Here is a 25,589-nt window from a genome sequence, read left to right on the forward strand (position 1 = left end):
ATCAAGCGGCAAATAATCTTGTAATATACCATCGCCTTCGCAATTTAAAAGAGACGGGGGACAATTGATCGTGACAGCACAATAAACGATGAGCATAAAGCGGAACATACTACGAGAGAGGAAAACGCGTTAATACATGCATACATACATACATACATACAGATAGACACTCGCACAGATACATATTATACATACAATCTGACATAACATACTTTATTACATTTACAAACACATATATACATGTATACATACATAATATACAGAGATACCTACATACACGAGACACATCACGCGTACAGTGAAAAGGAAATTAAGCACATTAAGTATACAATTAAATTAAGCAGCCGTAGCTTTAGCTTGAATGTTAGCACCTAGACACACGATGTAACATTAAACTACGTATTTAAAGAGACAAGAAAAAAAGGAAAAAAACATGAAGAAGAGACGGAGAAAAGAATCTTTAGCGGTTAAGCGAACTATCTGTGTAAAATCTAGTAGGTGTCCACAAGAATAAAATAAAAACATATATTATGGTACAAATCACACAAAAGATCGTACCTTCAAGGTCCTGACTGCGCCTCCAACCGAACTCTTTCTTGTACATATAATTTTTTATATGCCGATCTGATTTGTGTATGATTTCTATATATACGATATGTATACCGCAATTATAATATTATTCACACCGATAATCCTATTGTCGAGCGTTTTCAAAATAATCCGAAGAATTATCGCTAGTAAAATCAGCTCTTTTTCTTTCTTCTTTAATTCATCGCCCTCTCTTTAACACAATGACTCGATTATAAAATAATTTTAGATATCAACAAAATTCCTGTAGTTTTCTATTCACATCATGACGAAGCATTTATACCTGAGAATTATTGTTTTAAACTAACTAACAAAACTGAGGTTCATACAGAGCAACGTCTGACAAGAGATCATATTTCTAATTGAAAGGATTCATTAATTTTATTCTCGTCAACTCAAAGTTTCGTCGTGTCGTTCAATTCGCCATTTGTCACCAATTCGAAATCTGGTTTCGATTCTGGAACCGATCTATCGGCTTTCCCAGTCCACTCGATTATACCGTAACCAATCATTCCAAGACAGAGGATTGCTATTAGACAGTACAGCTTCGTTTGAGTGCAGAGGTAAGGACTGTACACGTATGTGATCACAGAACCTGTGGACTCCCACAGTCGGAAATTCGAAAAAGCGGCTTCTTCTCTGCCTGGGAACAGCAAACCTGATAGAGCTAGAAATTGCAAAGATATTTTTAGTCCAATTAATCGAAGACGAGAAAACAGTTTCCATGATTGATTAAATAATTTTAAGATGATGGCAAATAATCAAGTATTGACAGAGGATAAAAATAATCGCATTCTATTTTGTGAATATCGCATGAAACTGCAAAATAGTGCCAAATTTATAAAAAGATTATAGAAAAGAAAATATTTTTATATGGATTCAGAAGGAATTAATATTTCCTCCAGTCGATAATGTAGAGAATATTAGATACTGCCATCAAATGTTCAGTACAAATTCTGCTTGATCAACAGCTAGTATCACCATATAATGCAATTCTCTTTACCGATAAATGATAAAGATACAAAAATACGAATATACTTTGAAAATATATATTTTCAAAGAAGGATAAACTTTTGCAATTATTTAGTGCTCACCGTTTATTTGTACCAGCCACATAGCGTCACAAAGACCCCATAATCCAGACATCAAAAAGAATATTTGATTTTGATCAGGAGTGGGTTTCCAACGCAACAGGAAAGTAAAAATTCCCATGTGAATACAAAAAGCGAATATCATCAAAGGCCTTCTTCCTGTTAGTTTCATTATAGATCCTGTACCTAAAGCAGCTATAGCGTTCGTCACACCGAAACAGATCATTACGTAACCGATATTGTTGATTCCCCATGCACATGAGACGAATGACTGAAAAATTTAATGGAATGTATTAAAAAATTTCTAAGCAAGACATGACAGGACTTGAAGGACTTACAGCATTGTAATCAGCGAATAAGAATGCTTGCTCCGCTCCTATGAATATTATTACTGGCAGTATAAGGATCTGGTTTTTCTCTTTCAATAGTTTCAGTGTCACAGCCAACAATTTGAACCCTGACTGGCCTGTCGCTGATCCTGATCTACCTCTGTCATACCTACGAGTAATATAGTTTTATATGCCTTTATAGTTAAATTCTTGATTCTTAATTAAATATTTATATTTTAAAAGATATCTTTAAATAGAAAATTGTTTCTTTACAAAATAATAATATTATTATTTTGCTTTAAATTGAAAGTCACAGTACCACGATGTTTTTAATTAAACTACATTTCAGAGAATAAATTTAAAGAGAAAGTTATCTCGTAATAATGTACTACTAATATCTCAACTGTGCGCAAAATATTCATTTAAAATAGCAAGAGAGAAATTTCAATCTGAGTAACGGAAAATTGAATGAAATTATCCTTTTAAATCAGTTAAAATCGAACAGCAATACTAATAAATGCAAAGGACATACGAGATAAATATTTCTATTTTCTCTATTTTTTAAACCATATTTGTGACGAATCGCTTTATAATGAAGGATCCAACCAATGTGAATGATTTTCTTTCATCGTGAAAAATCTCGCAAGCTTAAATTTTGAATGCTCACGTTGCAGCAGGCGTTAGTTTCGAATAATCGCTGAAGTTAGCAGCAGTAATTTTTCAAACGGAAACAATATTGCGCTTCTGCCGCAGCTTAATGTGCTATCAATTCCGAATTCCCGAATACGTCAGGATAGACGAACAATTTACGACAATCCGAACAATACATTGCATTCCAATTGTAAGTTCGATCGTGAATTACTTTGCCTTCTCTTGGCGTTCATGTATGTATGTTAATTTTTGTATCTTATTGTTAATTGACGACTAACCCGTATATATATGTGATATAAATGTATATACAATTCTTTTTTATTATTATATTCAAAGCTAAATTATCTATAGTATTATTAGTTGTAATATATTCAGAAATTTTCTAAAATTTAAAATTATTAATATAAAATTGAATATTAAATTTAGATGTGAAACTTAAATTATTTAATTATTCTGTAAATATTATAGGTAGTATTCTACAGACATTTAGTAAGATAAATTATTTTTTCATAAGTAAAAGAAGATACCTATTATATTTACGTATAGAGATATTGAAACTTCATACATGATCAGAGTATCGTATTTTTTTATGAGGTTTAAATAGTTTAGATCTGTTGCAGTTGTTTCGTGAAATGTCCGAGATGGTAAACTTAAAATCTGACACACGTAGAAGATTACACGGTTCCAAAATTTGTCAATTTGAAATTTTAAAAAGTCGAATTATTTTTGGTTTAGAAAGTTATCAGTATGCAGATCCGGAAATTTTTGATCTTAAAAATTTAGAAATTTAAAAAGTTTGGAATTTGAGAAGTTGAATCTTCCAAAATTTGTAAATTTGTCATCTGGAAATTTAAGTCTAAAAATTTTAGAACTTGAAAATTTCATTAGTACGTAAATGGTAACTAGTTAGGATTGTATTAGGTCATCTCATAAGTTCGTTTCGTTTTTCGAGCGGTTATATATGTTAAGATTGTTTCCATACCTTTCAGTTTCATGAAAAAATGTAATCCCCTCTCGTTGTACAACTTCTTCCCATTTTTCAAGTGCATTGGTCCCTTATCGCCGTATGTTTATAAATCGACACATGAAATGTATACACAAAAGTCGGCACGAACTTATGGGATGACCTAATGTTACGTTTATGCTAATAATTAACAGGGATCATGGAACGGATAATGAGTAAACATAATTTTATTGTTACCTCGAGAGCGAGTCAACTCCAAACATCACAATCAATGAAGCGACTATCATACAACCCAAATAGATGCCGCAGATTAGATGAATTCTTTCCTCTGGAGGTCGTTCCAAATTCGGACTGTCGTCGGTATCGGAAGTTGCACCGCAAAATTTGGCACCACACGCCTCCGCCACAATGCTACTATTCAGTGTAATATTCGATGGCATCGTGTCGATTCCATATGAAAGGACTGTGGAAACAATGAGAAAAATACGTTAAATCGTGATATATTACATTTGAAAATATCAAAAATACATAAATGATAAATTGCCCACCAATAGAATAACTTTCTAACATTTCTAAGAATTATATTTCACACTATCAAGTAACAAAAATTTATGACATAATAGCAACGCAAGTATTCTCTTATCATTCATATAATAATTATTATACAATTTCAATGTCTTCTTAAAATTGTAATTTTAAGCCGTATGAATTTCATTCTAAATTATTTAATTAATTTTCCATTATTCCATTATTCCAATTGATTTTAGTACATTCTCCAATTTCTCATTCTCGCGATCAGGATTAGTTCCGGAGTTAGTTTCGAAAAAATTCAGATCACCAGTCTCCTTTACGGTCAGCAGTAACCAAGCTTGCAAACACGTAAATCCCTAGAGGATACTTAAACATTGATCGGTTTTAACCATTCTCCACATTCCTAATGAAAGTTTTCCACGATCATGAATCTGTTCTTTCCACACGAATTGCGGAAAAAGTTTCTAGACGACAATCGTTTTACGATATTAGAATTATGACCTTGAAATCTGCATCCTGCAAACACGAAGGATTCAGTAACGTTTCGTTCGATCCTTTCTCTTTGTAAGTTGATGAGCCATATTTTATCTCGCTGGAAAACTTCGACATTCTTGGACAGGAAAAACCACTGACACATTTTCCATTGCACCTTTGATTCTTCCTAACGAGAACTCATCCAGTTTTTTTCGAAGCTCCATAAAATATTCGGAATTTGTTATACGATTCTTGTACATTTTCTTCTTTTTACGTACAATATTTCACAGAAATTTTCGTATACATTCTGTATATTATGTAAAATATTCCGAAACTTCGTCACCACTTTAATGAGAAAATTGCGAATTTTGATAAATTTTCACATTTTTATGAATATAATTCAAGAAATGGAACCTGAATAAGAATTTGTTTCATCTGCTAAATATTAAAATAAATACTTTGAATATTTCATATTATATTCATGTTATATTCATACTCATATATATACATGAATATTTCATTTTTCTATATTATATGCAACGTGTGCATTTCTGCACCTTAAAATTTGCCAAAAATACATAAAAATCAGCAGTCTATTAATGACACACGATTGTCACGATTATATTAAACAGAGATAAAGTTGAAAACAATCTGGAAATGTACATAGAAATTACAAGATATTTACTACAGATGAATGTTATAAATATTTATAGAAAACTTTTATATTGTACATATTGTATGTGTTATATAAAACATATTGAAATTTCGTTAGCAATGTACCGAGACAGGATTGTCATGATTATATTGTTTAAATTTGGAACTAGTTGAAAAATGTATATGGAAGTTACAAGATTTTTACAATTTTTTTTCAGATTTTCTAATTTAAAAATATTAGTATACCTGCAATTAGGCAGATATTTAGTATGAATGTAACATAAAAATGATCTCATTAAATATCGAGTCTTATTAATATAACGAATAATTGTCTGTTTAAATAATTGCGTGATTTATATAAAATACGTAATTGTAGTAAATATTTTGTGGCTTTCACCCACATTTTCAGATTCGTTCTAAACTTTACCAATACAATCGCGATAATGAAAATTTCAAATGTTTGCATAGCGCATATAATGTATTTTTAGAAGGTTCCAACAAGTGTTGGAATATGTTCATGAGCCAATTCTTACTTCTTCGTCTTTAGTGTGCAGCTTGTCCGGGGTTTCGCGTGCCTTTGTATCGGACGTAACGTTAAAACTTTTAGGTATCCTTGAATTTCCGGGTATCGAATTGGAAGGCTCGTGAATAAGCCTGGTTCTCCCGTGGGACTCGAACGAGAAGCGAACCAATATACGTTCTCTGTCACTGAAAAGGGAACTCGCAAGTTGCTTTTCGACGCTTCTATACGTTCGATCATTTATTTGTTGGTTTTACGATTGTGAGAAATAAAAGAAAATAATAAAATTCTCGACGTGTTACATCTGTTCAAATAAAGTTATCGAATATCGGCTGTCAAGTTCTGCTATAAACTAGTATCCAGGTTGTCTTTGATTTATTTAGAGATTTTATTTTCTGTATAATATTTATATGGTGCAGTTCACGCTCTGTGTTGGAACTTTTGCGACTCGATCTTAAAATTGCTATTAATCAATCAAACTTTGATTAACTCTTACGTTACTAGGTTTTGGATTTCTATCTTTATTGAATTTTATTAACTTTTTAATTCTTATATAAGATAGAATAAATTCGGTCTCTGGTTGCCAACCACGCTATGTTACGAAAAGTAAATGTTCTTTGAAAAGAATAAAGGAACACTCCGCAGAAGGAATTTCTTCAGTTGAAGTTGCCAGTCAGTTGAGTGCAGATCCAAAAAGATAGGGATGACAAACGGATTCCAAGGGAAGCGTAGTTCTAATGCAAAAATCGCAACGTTGGATTGTGTCTGTGTATTTTGCTTTAAAATGTACATGTATAAGAGACAATGACATTTTCAAATACGCACGTAATGAATATAACCTGTTATATTAGTGTATTATATTCTGTTAGAACATTACATCATAATTCAAAATTTGAATTTCCTTTATAAAATTATAAAATGAACTATCCAAGCAATTTATAAAACAAAGTAAACGTTTTCACTCTATTTTTAATATTTATTATATTGCATATTATATTATATAATATTTATTATATTACAATATATTATAATATATAATTATTACATTTTAATATATTATATTATATATTATTATATTATAATAATATATATTTATTAATATTTAGTTATATATACAGAGAAATGTTAAGGAAGATTCCAAACATTTTGACTTTGAAATCAGCAATTCACGTGTCCATTTCGCCAAAAAATAATTCTCTAAAAGTACTTGAAGGCACAAAGAACTCTCTGAAACTGAAAAACGTGTCAAAAGACAACCGATCATATGCTTGATCATATGTTCGATCGTCTGAAGGCAATGACAAATTTTAGCGCAAGCTCTCGCAGATTAATTCAAGCTGTTCTCTGGCGTATGCCTCGCAAATTGGAGATTCGAAATAATCTTCGGCTCAACGGGTTCAGCTTCAAATCGCTTTTAAGCGAACGGTTTTATCGGCGACATTATACGATGCACGTGACACGTTACTCTTGCGATTCACAGCTTGTTCCGTTCAAAAAAGCAAACTAACATTCAAATCAGCAAAAAGTAACATTACAAACAGGCAGTTTGGCTAATCAATCAGTATTAAAATCCAGCTCAGTTCTTTTCTTCCTGTTTTTTTTTTCACACGAAAGAGAGTCAGAAAGCTTTACGTTTATTTTATTTGGTTGTTTTATTGCTCATATCTGAATAGCTCTGTTTTTTTTTCACACGAAAGAGAGTCAGAAAGCTTTACGTTTATTTTATTTGGTTGTTTTATTGCTCATATCTGAATAGCTCTATCGTTTTACCCCGTTAATGAAGTTGCGAATTAAAGTTCCGTTTCGAATTTGAACGGCCGAACAGTTACAGCAAATTTCATTGCAATTAAAGTTACTTCATTTTTTTACACGTAACGAACATTCGAAGGGGGGACGCACGTATGAACTGATGGGCTGCTGGCGTTAGTAGCGAAGGAAAGAAAAAAATTACATCTGTCTTTATGTCAAAGCGTTTCCGTGGCTAACCAGAAGGGCTTAGAGTCGCTAATGACATCCCTTAAGCGAAATAAAACTTTTCCTATGAATGCTCTCCGCTCCAATTTAAACTATCATAAATGGCATCATAGAAATCCAGATTATTAGATATTTACGTATATGAAACTTCGAAAGAATTTTTCGAATCTGATACAAAATAATAGATTAAATGACATGTTTGTAGTTCCTTGTTTCGCAAAATTTTTTAGGCTTGCCCTGAAGAAATGAGCAGAAATGTTCATGAAACGTCGGAACAATGCGTGACATGCTAATGAAACCACGATTGATACTCGAAGGGCCGTAAATATTATAATAGGAACATGCTAGGAATTATTAATATAATAAACGTAAAATAATTTGATGGAAACGATTAAACAGACCAATATTCTTGTAAAGCAAAAAAATTGCTCTTGCAGAAAACTATTACTCTACCAAACCTTCCATATTTTCATATATGAGTTCTATTGTGGAAGTTTATTAGGTCGCGTATGTTTATGCAAATTCGTATTTTTATAAATATCATCCAATAGAAACTTGTTTTATCCATTGCATTATTGTAATGAATACATATATCATTTTGAATATTTTATTTATGTATAGTGGCTCAAAAAGTGTTTGAACAGTTACTTTATAACTTTTTATCAATATATTATGTGCATCACATAAAACCTTTTAACATTTCGTTAGCATTCTAATGAGACACTACTATCGAGATTATGACAGTTACATTTGAAGTCGATCCGAAAATATATATACCTATAAGTTATAAGGTATTTATTACGAACGTACATTTAACGAATAAATTAGTATACAGCATAATAGTTTTAAACTTATAATTAGTACTAAAAATGGTTTCACTTATATATTGTGGCTAGTTAATACAGTGAATAATAAATTGACTGTTCAAACATCTCAGTGATCTTTGCAAAAGTGTATGCTTCCAATAAATATATTCTAACTTCTGTATACATTTTCAAATCGAGTTCAAATTTTACCAATATGTACAATCGCGATAGTCGTGTCTCGTTTGCTATGCTCAGCGTACATGCTGCTAGTGACATTTTAAAATGTTTTGTATGACGCATACACATACATAAAAAGTTTTTAGGAGAGTTTGAATACCCTCTTCAGCCGTTTCATGCATACACATTCTATGGTTTATGTGGAAAACGTTCTTGTTTTATCTCTCGGTCTTCAACGCCAAGCAACTTGACGCGTAAAGGCGCAGATTCAAATCTTACCTCTTGCCAAGAAACATTACAATTATACGCACCTGCCGAAGATATAAGATTCCCCCAGACTTGTGCCATCTGGTAAAACATGAAGAACAGACCGAAGAATCTCGTGACGAGGACATCCTGGGCCACATTCGATAGAGTGGTGTATGCTTCTGCGACGACCGTTAAATAAGTGCATTTGGCGCACCAGAGTGGCCCTGCACCGATACCAACCATCAACCCGGCTGGTATCATGGTGTAGAATTTTGGGTAGAATTGTGCAGCCATAAACGGCACGTAAGTCAGAATGGACAATGATATGGTCCATTTACAGCCCAGCCAGCTGTAAAGAGATACGAAGCGGAGATAAGATTGTTTCTACGTTTGTCTACTGTGCTTTCAACCTCTCAGGTGATCAAATGTTCTTTGTAACGTTTTCGTGTTTCAAAGTACTCGAGTAGTGTGTTCAGTTTAACAAGTTGAACCGCGTAGAAAGTTCGACAGAATGGTACGGTGGAATTCCATTTAACTGAAGTACGTCTACTGACACGGAAAATTTAGTTACTGCCTGATTAAGTGAATTTCTGCATGTATTAAATTGAATTACTCTCTTATCCCAATGTGAACTATTATTTAAACCAGAAATCATGAAACGAGGAGGAGTGAATTCGTATTATACGAATCACTGAAGTACAAATTTGTTTGTATTCTTGATGTGGCAAACGGAATTCTACTGTACAAGCTTGTCAAATTGCAGATGTTTATGCAAAGTCATAGTTTTATAAATATAATTCAATAGAAATTTGTTTTATCAATTGCATTATTGTAGTGAATACATTAAATAAATAAAAAATAAATTTTTGCTCTTTACATATATTTATCTTTAAAGTTTTTGTAAGTGATCTTAAAAATATATGCAGTCCACTAGTACCGCTTTTAATTCAGAATATACAATTATAATTTACATAATTCTATACTATAACTAGTTTGAAAGTTAAAAATGTATCTCAATCAGTTTTTTCAAGCTTTCATGGAAAGTTTGCGAAGATTTATAAAATTAATTGGTTCATTGACAAGGTGGCAAAATCTTGAAGAGCAGTATATATCTATTTGTTCTGAGGTGGTTTGTGTTGTCCGTGATAGTTGTAGTTGTGTAGATGTCGCTGCTGGGATACTGCTGATTTTTCCTCCGTTTTTTTTTGATGCGTGGAAGAAAAATCGAACTCCGGTCGCCGGGATTCGAACCCGGGTTTCCGAACGTTCGTAACCTAAGACGCTAACCACTTTTTTTTATAGTGTTTATTTTTATCAGTATTTGTGTATTACATATGTGTATTTTCCATTATGAACAATGAATTCGGTTGTGAGGTGGTTCAGGCAAAAGTACCGATACGCGACGGTACGACATAGCCATGCAATATTACATTTTTTTTTTTAGGTTTACACTTGTAACTTAAATTTAAGTCTCTGTAAAGCGGTGCTTATGTACGATATTGTTTTTTTTTCTTTCCATCTCTGTTCTGAAAACCTGGTCGCGAAAACAAGAGGCGCTAAACACTGCGCTGCCGTCGTCCGACACTAGTTAGTGTCGAGTGGTGGTATTTGGCTTGTCGATTGCCGCCACAGTTCATTGTATAGGTAATTGACTTCTTTTTTTTATCATATAACAATAAATAAACGCGTTGGAGTATCGGATTGTCAAATAGGATTAAGAATTAATTCGAAGAGCGTATTTGACGTTTACTACAGATATGACGCAAATGATACAAAATTGAAGATCAGAAAGAAAAAGCTTGATAATAAGTTCTGTTGATTTTTTTATTTCGATGGATATCGCTTGTTGGCTGTAAGGGATCATATTAACATGGCATGGTTGCAATGATAAACAACATTTTATATTTTGTAGTTATCTTTTTGATATACGAGCCGTTCAGAGGCTCAGATCATACATTCAGAAGTACAGAAAAGTAATGTTATAAACGTTATTTTTCGAAATTACCTTAAAATTTCTTATTATTTGTCTCATCTTTTTGCAATAGATGAAACCTAAGAAATTAAATCATTTGTTTCTTGGAAATTGAACATTAGTGGTGTATTCGAATAACGAAATTAAGGAATTAACAAGAATAGAGTTGATTAGTTTGGTTTCTGAGTGGCTGATACATTAATAATTTTTTATATATTACGAGAAGAATTAAATAAAAGATGTCTTCAGAAAATTTTTTAAATTCACAAAGATTTTATAAGAAAGATTGATGGCTATAAACACTTTTATTCTTTACTCTACAAACTTTACTTAATACTGAAAGAAAAATTTATAGGAATATTAAAACATACATTTTTGGCGCACAAGCCAGATTACCCGAAGCGATTCTGAAGATAGATGGTGATACTGAGTAAGGGTGAGAATTTCATGGGCGATAAAATTCGATAATAAACTTTACTACTTCCATGCTGTAACCGGAAGCAGTCTCACGAAGAAAATCGTCGGCGTCTCATAAATCGCAATCGACGACAAGATTCTTGAATTCTTCTGAGCTTTTAAAATCATCGGACATGAATCCCAGTCTGGACACAATTTCTCCATTTTTTTCTCACATAAAAAGAGAAGAAAAGGAAGGAATATAAACCACTTCTTTTCTTAGTTTACGAATTAGCAACATACACAATTTCATTTTATGCAGTTCTACCACTTTAATCGAACCTACAAACGCAATACAATGCGGCACATTAGAAAACACAAAGGATGAAAGCCCTTTAGTCGCTACTCTTGATCCTTTTAAAGTAAGTGAGTTATGTGCGCTCGGACAACGCCGAAGTGAAAAGCAGAACAACGCCGCTACTATTCGCAACGTCTCTTAACTATGCTGTAACGCTAAGACATACGCATCTATTCTATTTCAAAAGTGATACAATTCTTAGTGATACAAACAAGCTACTTTATATAATTCACCAAATTCGGTTATGAAATTACAGTCACCGCAATGGAACATCTGGTGAATGTTTCACGACCCTTCGAGGTTGTTATTAGAAATTGTTATTGCCACGAAAAATTACGAGATTGAATTTGAGACGATGCAATATCTTCTTGTAACTTCGTTGATCGATAATTTTTAATTATGTCACGGTTTGGGTTAAGTTTCTACATAGACACCTTTATTGATTTAAAGTCTTCTGTCGAAGAAACTTTAAATGTTGAGAGAATCGTGGTATCTGTTGGAGATTTAGTTACAAAACTGTCTTCAAAGTGGGTTAAGAATGGTTTCGTTCTTGGGAATTATGATGGAATATTCTGCGTAGAATGAAAGAGATCTTTGTAAATTTTGTAGTGCCGATCTGAGATTTTTATCGAGTTTTCCAAGATAATTTCTACTAAAAGTTTCCAATAAATTTGAAAATTGTAATATCTGTGACATACATATCTTTGTAGACTTTTTATTGTTAATCTGTGATCTATACTGAATTATTTCAGATGATTTTTCATTGAGTTTCTAATAAATTATTAGATACAAGAAAAAGCATACTCCCGCAAATTTTTTAATTTGAACATCATTTGGTGATTGATATGTATATATTGGGAATGACAAATGGGCTGCTAGATTTTGAAATATATTGCTTTCAAAATTACATGATAAATTTACGAAATTTTCTAGAAGTCGACAGCAGAATTGACATTATAATATATGATAATATTTTCGAAATGTCCTTAACCATCATAAATCAGAAGAATGCAATCAAAAGGCATGCGTTGGTTCGACATTGAACTTTGAGGATGTTAAAGACGCATTAGAGTCGTCTAGTGGTGATAAAAGCGAAAATGTTGAGCGATGGTTCGAGTCGTTCGAAGAAATCGCAGACATGTGCATGTGGTTAGAAGGACAGAGGGCGATTTATACGAAGAGACTGCTGAAAAGATCAGCGAGAATATTTGCGAGTTTCGAGTGCCATGCTAGGACTTGGCATGAACTGAAGAGAGGGCTGATTAAAGAATTCTCTAAAAAGATTAATAGTCGGCAAGTACATCAGAGACTTAGAGAAACGAAAAAGAGAAGCGACGAGGCATGCTTGGCTTATATGTGTGCTTATATGAAATAGCTAGTCATGTCGGTATGGAAGAAGAAGCAAAAGTGGAAATACATTGTAAACGGGATAATAGACGAGGAGAGCAATAAGTCTATACCGTACGGCGCTATATCAATCAAGGCGTAAGGAAGAGATTAATCATGTACGAGGAACAGAGGTGTCGTAGAACAAAGTCGATTGCGGAGCCGGCCAAGATCGACAACAACAAGAAGCACAGTCAATCCGGAGATGCAGTGAAAAAGACAAGATTTTACAATTGCGATAACGAAGAACACGTGTGTGCAGAGTGTCCGAATAGGTCGAGGGGACCTAAGTGCTTTAAGTGTAGAGGGTACGGACACATCGCATCGAAGTGCGACAACCTGAGCGAGTCCCATAAAGTTGTTTCTAGTGCGTGACAATCGTTGCAGACGAAGCGTGGTAAAGACGTTAAGATCGGAAATTTCGAATTGAGCGCGCTGATAGATACCGGTAGCGAACTAACTTTAATGCGAGCGGATCAGTATGTGAAAATTGGGGCGCTCAGATTAAGTCAGAAAATTGTCGAATTTCGCGGTATCGGGTTCGAAAGAAATTGTACACTCGGAGAATTTTCGACGAATATTCTGACAGATTATGAGTCGTACGTTGTAACGATACATGTAGTTTCAGATATCTTGATGCAACTCTCGTTGATAATTGGCACAGACTTCTTGAATACTGTTGAATTAAACATAAAGGAAGGAAATGCTTCTATTCATAAAGTAGAGATAAAAGATTCTATTACTCCCGGAGGTGCTTATAATAGATATAGAAATGCAGCAAGACAAAGTAATAGATCAGTCTCAATCTGATTTTGCAAACCCGATCGTAGTTGAAAAAAGGAACGGATTTCTTCATGTTCTTATCGAGGAGAATAATAGAGAATGTACGGCAGTTGTAGTTGTCACGAGTCCTTGTCTCGAGGACACCGTCGTCATGAATAAAAATTTGTTAGATGAATCGGTTGTGGCGAACATAAGCGCGGTAGCGTCGGGTGGAAACGACACGAACGGTTGCGATGAAGTTTTCGTAGGATGTACAGAGTATCGTACGAATTGTAGAGTCGAACAAACAAGGCCTAGCGCGAGATCTAAGAAGCGAATGAAAAGCAAGAATGTGGAGGCTACAAGAAAATTTGAGGTAATGCGAATACAAGATATCAATCTGATCTCTTGTTCGCGAAGGATGTTTAACAAGAGGTGCAAGAAGGCGACAACATACAAGAAGGGGGATCTAGTGAAGATCGAGAAGACGCAGGGTGGTCCGGGACTAAAGTTGCAGTCGAAGTTTCTTGGGCCGTATCGCGTGGTGAAAGTCTCGTGGAATGACCGTTACGTGCTGCAACGAGAGAGTGAGCACGAAGGACCAGGAACAATCTCCACAGCGGCTGATCACATGGAATGGTGGGACGTTGTTAAAGTTAGTGATGTGGGTGAAATTAGTGATGAGAGGGCAGATGTGATTGTTAGGTATGGCCGAATGTAGTATCATGGGGTCTGGGGGGTGTTGTGCGGATTATAAACAAGCGGTTGCTGAGCGTGTATGTAGTGAGGCTAAGATAAAAAACAACGGGTTGTTAGGGGACAATAAACGAATTAACAACAGTAGAAATTGAGATTTCAAAGAGTGCGGATTGCGTTGATGAGAGTCGTTGATTAATTACTTAGTTGTGTTGATTATTATACGTTTGCTGCGATTAGTTCATGTTTAACGAACATTATTTTCTGTTCAATTAACACCTGTTAAATCTACTTATCATTAATAAACTAATTAAAGTCACGATCCTACATTAGCATCTCGAGTATCTAATTACCACGGTTATTTGTCAAATTTTGTAATAATCATATTTATACTAGCAAATATCTTCTCTATTGCATAACAACAATGTCTAATCCAAATGAAGATTCGTTTCACGCCCCTAACCCTAATCATAATGTGAACTCGACACATATATATTTCTTTACATTATGTGCATGCTGTATATTACTTTAAATTTCCTATAAATGCATAAAAATCCGCTATCATCTTTTCTCTTTTTTTAATATACTTACAGTGATTCATAATTAATATTCGGATATTCTATGAAACTTAAGCATTATTTAACTTATCGCTGTTCATTTAAAAAGTATATACAGTAAATAATATATTAAAACGTATGCTTTTGCCAACTTCGATATTTGTTTTAATATATTAAAAATCAATTAACTAGTTAACTATTATAAACGAATGCATACAATAATAATGTCCCGCATTCTATAGTGTTCGAATATTAATATAAATCATTATATATATTTGATCAATGTAATATATTATAATATTCAGTTATTAAAAGCATCCCCTGTAATAATTGATTATCAAAAAAATAAGGAACCACATTACCTTATAATCAGAGTCGGCAGAAAGATATTGCTGAAGATCAGACTGCCATAAATTGACGCCAGAGTGAAGGTACCCAACGATCCATCGGCATTAATCGAGCTCTGTAAATTCGTCGCCCCCATGAATGCCGTGAAGTTCACCATAAACGCGATTCCAATTATCAGAACGTTCCTCGTGATACGCCATCGTTCAATAGGTTTAAAGCCAGTCCTCTCCGATCGTACTTTCACAAATTGTCCTGTCGTGTCCGTTTTATCCAATGACATGATTCGTTTCACGTTTCTGCTGCGATTTTAATTACGACCGCGACAAATCCTTCCGCCAATGTCTGGCGTCGAACACGTTTTTAGGATCACGTTCAGCGTTCGCGCGATGCCGCATAAAAATGTGTCTTTCACAAGCAAACGGCACGTATCGACCGATACACCGACGATCAGACGGCGAGTGATGAAATTTATTGGCAGCTTGACTGAAATATTACCACGATATCACTGCGAAGGTCCGACGTTATCAATGGTCCTCTTCGAACGATTATGTATTACACAATAGTCTAGCTCTGATCACTAGGTAACGATCTTCGAGCGATATTCACAAAATTACGTGCGAATGATTGGGGTAGGTCGGGAAATAATTTCGATCTCATAATTGCTGTCTCTAGTAAAGTGAGTTTCCTTTATTGGGGTGCCTGCAACAAAAAGTTACAATCGTTCTAACGCAGTTTACGAGCTTCGATGAGCGCAATCGTGCTTCTTGTATTAGAAAACACGTGTATAAATTTCATCATAATTTTCTTCCATTTGTATTCATTTTGGATAATATTTATTCTGTGGTATTGAAGATATTTGGCCAACTTGTTATATCTTTTGTTGGTACGAGACGAACAGAGTTTAAAAATAGGATTATTTTATTATTGCAGATAACAGTCTGGAGGTTAAAAATCTTTCAATTGGAAAATTATCCTCATTCAAAGAATGATAGAATATTTAATATTCAATTTCACTTTTGTATTAGATAAGTTTCTTATGACTGTAGATACTTTTGTAATGTAGTGAGAAGCAGAATTAATCTAATTTTCGTAATACGAAAGTTTCAAATTGGAGAAAGTAATCTCCGAGGAATTTCAAATACAGAAGTTTTCTTTAATGAAAGTTTAAATAAAATCTCTTTTATATTTGCATGTAATATTATTCCTTTATGCAATGGCTCTTTTATATTTTATAGTTATAAATGTGAACATTTTTGTAGCGAGAAACAGAACTTTTCTAACTAATTACAGTTTGAAAGTCTGTCTGTATGAAAATTTATTAAAAATTCCAATAAAAAGAAGATTTAAGCAGTGAATAAGTATGAAAATTTATGAATGTACTATTCTGCGAGATTTCTAATTTTACTTCTCTGTTCAACGATTCCTTTGAACTTTATAATTTGAAATATACATAAGGCACTATAATGGTTCCCATGGAAAGCAGAGTTTATTCAGTTCCCTTAATAATTCAAAAAATGATTAAATACTATTTTCTAGAATATTTTTAATACAAGAATATTACAGACTTTCCTCCCATAAAGTACTCAAAGTAAAATAGAGTAAATATCTATCTTACATTTGAAGTTTATAAATGGAGACGAGACCAATCGTCCCTGTCTCGTAGACAAGGTAAATTTTATCGACCAATAGCATCCCATTATCTATCGATAATGATACACTGGCATGATGAAATGGATTTAACCTGCAAGATAACCAACCTGTTTACGTTCCATTGACGGGCTATACGTCATATCGCTATGCGTCGAGACACGAAGGGTAGTATAAGTTATTGACACAGCGATGTTTAGTGTGAATGGCGAAGGAGTAAATTTATCTTAGTGAATGATCGAATGACTCTCATTATGAGGTAAGTTCCATCCGACATTAGTATGACTACACACGTCACACTCTATCATTATGATGATATTAGTACCTTACGCACAACAGTTTAACTTGTCCATCAGAGGTATTACGTCAAGAAATTATGGGTTTATGATTTTACTTTTATTAAGATTTAAGGTTTTATTAAAGGATTAAAAAGTTAAAGATAGATATGTTAATTTGGGAACTATGCCAACTTCGTTGACTGTATTTTATTTTAAAATATAAAATAAACGTAGAAATTATTTATTTTATACTTTATTATGTATATACTATTTTACAATTTATTTGTAAAGAAAATGGGATGAACATTTTTTGTGCACGATACTTTTAAATCTTATTAATTATTAATTATCAGACATTTTTATAATTGAGTAGATATATTATTTCGTAATCTTATTTGGATACTTTCTATATTTCTACATGCGTGCACTTTGCATTTTGAAATTTCTTATAAATCCATACAAATTTACAATCTATTAATTATATAAGTTATTATATAACTTAATGAAACACTGGAATCAATATTTGGAGGTTCGAAAGTATCAAAAATAAAGTATTCTCGAATTATAATATTCTATTAAAGCATTCCAGTTCTGAAACTTTAAGAATACAGAGGAATGATAGAGAGTTAACCAAGATGAATACACCATTCTTCACTTTGACGTTTACATGATACTTTTTCCCACCCTTTCAAAGTATTTTCAATAAGATGTTGGTTGATGATTGCTTTTGGAGTAGAATTTCCCGTTCAGTGATTGATAAGAGAGATCAAGAGGGGAATGTTAAAAGCACGATGTACAGACATTGAAAAATGTACCACAGATGGGGGAAGAGAAATGAAGTTTATTGAAAGAGGCACGAAACGTGTAAAACAACCGTGGCACCACTTTGTGGAAGATTCTGTTAATGTGCTGAAAAATAATGTATATTTTTCTATAGTTGAAGTGCTTTATAAGTCATTTTTGGTATATATAAATCTTATTGGTTTCCTCAACTCTGTCGTTTTTGTTTTGTATACCTAAAACAAAGACTTAAAATTGATTCTTAGTGCAAGCTGCTTAACAAAATTTGTATTAGAATGTCACAAACTATATTATGAATTTTATTTAGCATTCAAACTGATTTAGGAATCCATATACTTACCAACTATTAAGTAAACAAATATAATATATTGCAACAGAATTGACATTAAAACATAAACAATTCGTTTAACAAAATTTTTATAAAAATTTCATGAGCAATATCATGAATACTATTTGGTATTCCAACCAACTCAGAAATCAAGAATAAAACACAATAAATTTGTATTAAACTAGGAGAACAGAATCGATATTAGAGCAATAAAATTTCCATGAAATGGATGTTTAAAGTATGTTAAAATATTCGATTCAGCTACGAACAATTTTTAATATGAAATCTCGAGGATAGGATAAATGTCGAGAAGAGGAATGCACATATGTCTGTTTCGATATTGCAACATTCAAACCGCTGAATATGAATATTTATATCGACACATGGACGATTGAGACAAGTTACACGATTTACGCAGCTCAAGATGGTAATCTCAAGGTTAGCGGTTGCAGGAAAAACAAGGATTTTAAGAAAAATTGCATAACTATAGGATATTTTCATTTGTAATCGATTAATAGATAATTTAAATAAAGGTTCGCATTATCAACGTTCTATCGCGTTCTCCTAATAATCTAATTAATAATAGAAATAAATAAAATATTTTAAATTTATCAATCAACAAAAAATAAGAATCAATAAAATTGAAATCAATTCAATGAAAATAAAAAAGGTTGAAAAGTTTGTTTCCGTACTTTTACATTTTTTAAACTATACTCTAATCAAAAATTAAAAGGAATATTCCAACTCGTCACTAACTGAACAATTTCTTTTTGTACAGCGTACATAAGCAAAATTCCAAAAATGATTTTTCTTCATATATGGCCAGCTATAAAAATCCGGCAGAAATCTCAAACTATAAATACATTTATCTAGTAGCATGAAATAAAGCCACAAATACACGTTTCCTTGTTCAAATATAATCGAAAATTAGTCAAGGTTGAAGCCGCGACTAATATGACGAAAATTAAGAATCAATGCAACTTTGGACTAACAGTACTTTTTTAAAAAAATGAAGTTAGACAATATCGACATTCACTTCGAACTTAAACACAAATAGATGATCAGTATCGATTGTGTATGATTGTGTATGATTGATATCGAGACGTACGATTGTCTCAACAAACAATACGTCCTTGATGATCTTTATTTGTTGCTCCTTTCACGAAGTTCGTTCTGGAACTGGATACATTTTCAATTCCACTGATACACGCTTGGCTAGCTATCTAACTATCATACGACCTTACAATTGCTGCAACCGGTTACCATGGATTTGTATAGGAGATTGTGAAACGATTGCGTGAGTTGTGAATGTTTGAGAGGAATAATTCTTAATGTATGTGTAGAATCACGTAGGAACTTCGTTGATTTTAGAATGATTACTTTGATTCATCAACTTTGAGAATAAAGATATAAGGAGAAGCCACAAGAAGAAGATATAAAAATATAGTTTTCATTACCATAAATTATTGACTGATAATAATCTACTAAAGGTCAGCGTTCCATTAACGCAACATCTCCTCGTAATATTTTCCGATTAATATACATTGCTAAATTATGTTTGTTTTTAACATTGTGGCTATATAAGGAAACTCCACAGATTCAGTTAGTATTCCTTTTTTTTGTTGCTATTACTTTTCCATCTTGATTCTACAATTTTACTAAATTTTAAGATATATTAAATAGATTCTAAAATTTCAATAAATTGAATTATGATAAACCATTGCTTGGTCCTTAATTAAACATTATAATTAGTATGTCGTGGAGTAAATGTGGAGTCGGTCAAGGATTTTAATATCTACCCTGTTTAAAAGAATTGTTGTTGGCGTATTAATGAATCTAAGCGGAAGTGTAAAATCCTATACGTTTGAGAGACTTTGATAGAATAATAAAAGTTGATTTTACAACAGTTATTTAAACAAATGCACAGATACAACAAGTGGATATAAAAATCAGGGTGGTACAGAAAATGGACTTCATTGGTAATTATCATAGCAAAAAGACTCCCAAGAACATTCTTATGAGAAAAATACAATAATAGGAAATAATGCATTATTAAAAAGAACCATGTGGCTCTTTAAGCACCCCTGTAGGTAAGGGTTATCGATCGCTACTATCCTAGTACACTAAGGGTTAATAGCACTGGGAGCCGAATACTCTTGACTTTAATATTAACAGCAAAAAGAAAACACTATAACCCATTTTTCGAAAGAAGAAAAAAAGTGTTAATAACTGTTTTCTTTTCTTCCCTTACCATGCTTTTTTATTATCAATCTTTTATACAAAATACTGAAGGATTAATCGCATAAAGAAACTCCAACTGCTAAATTAATTGTCTCAAAGAACCCTCGAGGAATAGTCTCGTTAAATAATCCCCAAAAGTAGAAACGTCGAGTTACTAAATCGATTTATCCACAGAGGTCTGACTAATTATTTATAATTTTCCGCGTTGAAACTACTCCATCATCTACAGCCCCTGGATATGTGTGTTCTGCTATTGAAAATTCAAGAAAATTAACATGGCTAGGTTCCATGGAAACAGAAAGGCTATTAAGTATATTGGCAACTCGGTTCATGATCCGATTACGTCTTCATTACAGCGGAAATTTCGAAAAGCAACAGTGGTGTTTCACAAGATAGACGTCCCATGATACAATTTGTATGCGTCATTTTCATGCATTTGCATACTTATCATATTTGGCGCCGGCTATAACAACTTTAATAAGCACATACGAAGTTAGACGACGAATGTATTGATGGCGACGCCAAGTGATTGTACTTTAAAAATATGGTAAATCAGATTTTGAATTTTTTTTATCAAGAAGCAGTTCTAAAACTCAGTAAATTTATTCGATCAATCCTATGCTACAAAAATTGTCTCTTTCTTCAATTTTTCTGTTATTCATCAAATATTGAGATACGTCTTTCTTCATTGCTTTATATTTTTTATATCTCTATATTTATATATAAATATATATATATATATATATTTCTTATTATAAAATATAACGTATTACTGTCTGAATGGTATATTGTATAAAATTGGAGAATTTATCTACATATGTAATATGCTGCCTCAATCATGCAGTTTTTCATACTCACTAAAATTTTCAATGTTTTGCTTGTAATAATATTAAACGATCTGTATAATTACACTATATATGTACACATTTGGCTTTCATAAAAATTCGTCATCTCATCAGCTAGTTTTAGACTTACATCTTCAAGCCCAACAGGTTTTTTATTTTCAATTATATCATATCACTTTTCTACTTAATTATTAAGTAAAACAAAAATAAAGAGATCAACAAGAATGCATTCATCACATTTTTCCCGTAATCTTCAATTATTTAAATCGTTATAAAATCATTCTTACTATCCTTTCGATTTCAATAGAGGAATGTAAAAAATCCATCGGAAAGAGATCAACTAGTTGCCGCTGAGTAAAACGCCGCGGCATTAAAACAGGAATCATAGTCGTTAGAGTTGGAGTTAATTTATCGATCGATTACCACATTATTCCTACGAGAGTACGACTTAACATTCAGATTTATTTCAAACTCCGGACTATTTCTGCCTCGTAATATTTCGAAATTGTAATCCGAACGAATCGCCACAGAAACAACGCGCACCAGCTTCTGTAACCGTACTAAATTTATGCTTTAATCCAGGAGTCGGCGATCCTCGAAATTCGAGGTTTTAATTAACAGTAAACAGTGATTTACATTCGTGCCACGAGATGTATTTCGTGTAAGCTGGAATTTCGCAGGATTTCGACGTTCTTTCACGCCAAACGTCACGCCTTTTTTAAATCATAAGTCTGTAGCGTTTGAGCCATCCTGTAAGTAATGTGATTTCTCGGAGAGTTGAAAGCTATTGTAGATGCAGTGGAATTTTAGAAAAAGGAAATTGAAATTTTGGCTTCTCTTCATAATTTTGCAATTAAACCACACTGTGTACAATATTTTCAAGTTTCCATATTACATATAGGACAACCCAATTACTATCACATAAATTAATTAGGATGTCCTGGAACAGTCATCCACGTCTACATTCTTCACACCATACGATCTAGTAGAATCGTGTAATTATATTTTTCTTACATCAACATACTTAACATTCTTCAGACACGATATCACGTTTCATAGACTTAATTGCTTTCGGAAATATTAGCCAATTATTATATACCACACATAATCGACAATAATTACACGGTTGATTTATTCCAATTGACTTTATGAAATCTTGGATAATTTTGTAACGAATAATGCGTAGTGTCTCTTATGGTTTTGTTCATGATTCTGTATAGAAACGACACGACATTGGGATCGATACTAGGATTACAAACAGAAACGTCAGGTGCATGGCGATATCTGTCGCGTCAGATGAAATTTCCTCGAGGGCAGAATATTTCCCGAGCGACAAATTCATGTAGTACGCTGCCACGAAAATTTTTCAATAATTTTCCCTTCGAGGACTGGATGATGTTATTCTAAACGGAAAACGGGTGGCTCCTATGTTTATCACAACGTTTTTCCATCGAATTGGCAATCGTTGGAAGTTGACACGGATTTCAATTCGCAATTAATGCCGAATGGGGCACAGTAATGACATATACGGTAAAGCAGATACGTGGTTAATTACTTTGTTCAGTGACAGAATCGAAACTCAGTCGAATACACAGCCAATACATTATATGGAAACCTCAGAGAGAGAAAACAATAAATCACATTTTCCATTTTTGATACAAGAACAGTTTTAAAGATCAGTATGTTGCCAATTAGTTCTCTCGTTACTGAAATTGTATTATTTTTTGTTTTTGATGTTCAACATTTATTTCTCTACCCTCTTTATAATTTTAAAAATGTTCTTCGTAATAATAAAATATCGAAAATATTTAAAAAGGAATAAAATTCTATACATGAGGTCTTAATAGTTACATCTTAGACTTATACAAAAATTGGGCAGTCACATCTTTGAAAATTAAGAGATTTTTCCACTTTTAACTATTTTGTATTAAAATATTAAGATTCAATCATAAAATGACAGTACAATAAAAAATCTTTTCTATAACCGCCATATTTTTTTCATGTCCTGTAATATGATAATTACGAAATATTTATAGTTAAATATTTAAAATTCAGAGAATAAGAATTAATGTTATTTATGCCTGACAATATATTTCGCTAATTATAGAATAATTGCATCACAAAAGCTATCGGATTTCGCATCCAGAAAAAATTCATTCTATTCCTAACGCTTAAACATACATATGCATATATACCTACTCTTTTAATTGCGAGATAATTACACCATAAAATTTACTAAATTTCATTGAGAAAAAGTACATTCAAGTTTTTCTTTTACGTTATTATTTCATTTTCCTACTTCTAATGTCTGAATGTATGTTTTGTTAATTACAAATTAATTATTTTGATTAGAGGAAAACAAAAGAAAAAATTCATACGTACGTTGCAAGTTTGCTATTTGGAAACGTACCCTGTTAATTACAAAATAATTACAGTACATATACCAGCATTTCGCTTAAAATATAAGAAAAATACAATTCAGGTCTGCCTTCCTTATTTTTGCCAATTATAAAATAATTGCAATAAATAATATTATGATGTTATAACTATGGTTCATAAATTATATTAAAAGGGTACTACAAAAGTTTACGATGCTATATTCAGTAGAGTTAAAATACTACTTTATCAATTACGAATTAATTAAATCTGAGGCTTAGTTGGTTTCATTCAGAAGAGAAAGGATTTCGTAGGTAGCAATAACAGACAATTTTAATATTTCTTGCAATTAAGCATAGAATTGAATAAAATTGTTAACTGAAAGCAATGCTAACTATTTAATTGCAAATCACGAAAAATATTGCATTTCGGATTATTAGGATATAAACCCACATCAGAGAGACTGAGTTTCGTTCCCATCAAAACGTAATTTAATAATTTTAGTCATGGATATGTAGGGTCCGCGATGTTTGTTTCGCTTTGCTTTACTTTTGAGGATTTTGCTTGGAAGAGGATAATTTGAGTAGAGATGCAACGGTTGGACTAGTTCGTACTATAATACTTGTAATATTGCTGGATTGACTAGATAACAATTTGTACATTGCATGTTCTTTTTTAATTTTATAACTTATAATTGCAATCTCATAATTTCACGTTAAGTAGGATATAATTGCGATATTAAAACAAATTTAATGAGTTAAGTTAAATAATATACGCATTTTTAAAAGTGATTCATCGTATTATTTTACTACAAAAGTTAGCAAGTATTATTACACTTCAACACTTTAAAAAAATTTAAACAAATGTTTCTAGCACGAAATCTAGCTTACATAATTTTACATTAAAATATATATTATGCATACATAATTATAATAAAGAGTTGTATAGTAAAAATAAAGTGGATTCAATGAAAGTTCAATTAAAGTCGACATTAATTTTGATAAAAATTTATGATTAATATTTTTAGTAATCGCTAAAACAAAGAATCCGAAATCTGTCATTTTGACAAGTTTAATCGTTCTAATGTTAGAAACAAACTTTATTTTGTCAATAATTACTCTATATATCTTACCTTTGAAGTTGAATCGATGACCATTTTTTCTTTAAACCCTTGATACATCTCTACCACATCAACGTGCTCTATTTTTCCTCTCTTTTATCTGAAATCGCGCCGCAAATCGCTCGCAGGTGCGCAACGAGTGAAATAACACTGATCGAACACGAAACCTCGCGGTCAAACCTTCATCCTGTTCCGCCCCACCTCAACATCTTTTCACAGCGAGAGAACAGCTATTTGAGTAGGGATTTCGATGCTTATTGAGTAGAACCGCGGCTATCTATATTCCAAACACACGGTCGATTGTTATATCTCGTATTTGATCCGGGGATTCGCCATTTTTTGTGATTTCCTTATAGATGCGAGGAAAATTCGATTTGGAAAGGGAGCTCAACGTATTTGGTTCCTCGGTTATACATATGTTTGAATCGACCAATTCGAAAGCATGAGCTTGCTCCCGAAATTTTTTAAAG

General features: G+C 32.6%; 1 protein-coding gene across 2 annotated transcripts; it reads right to left on the reverse strand.

Annotated features, from left to right (window-relative positions):
- Window positions 1-197: 197 nt before the first annotated feature.
- On the reverse strand, window positions 198-25,285 carry LOC126922463 (UNC93-like protein). 2 transcript variants are annotated; one of them, XM_050735019.1, is made up of 7 exons: window positions 25,132-25,285; window positions 15,498-16,182; window positions 9,071-9,357; window positions 3,861-4,086; window positions 2,018-2,177; window positions 1,683-1,950; window positions 198-1,255 (listed from the first exon to the last, which is right to left on the reverse strand). In XM_050735019.1, the coding sequence occupies exons 2-7, from the start codon at window positions 15,761-15,763 to the stop codon at window positions 984-986; spliced, it is 1,479 nt and encodes a 492-aa protein (XP_050590976.1). In that variant the 5' UTR covers window positions 15,764-16,182; window positions 25,132-25,285; the 3' UTR covers window positions 198-983. The 2 variants fall into 2 exon arrangements, with proteins under 2 accessions (XP_050590976.1, XP_050590977.1); XM_050735020.1 differs by lacking the exon at window positions 25,132-25,285 and adding an exon at window positions 17,099-17,224.
- Between the last annotated feature and the right edge of the window lie 304 nt (window positions 25,286-25,589).

This window comes from Bombus affinis, chromosome 12 (assembly GCF_024516045.1).
Source record: "Bombus affinis isolate iyBomAffi1 chromosome 12, iyBomAffi1.2, whole genome shotgun sequence".
Lineage (NCBI taxonomy): Eukaryota > Metazoa > Arthropoda > Insecta > Hymenoptera > Apidae > Bombus > Bombus affinis.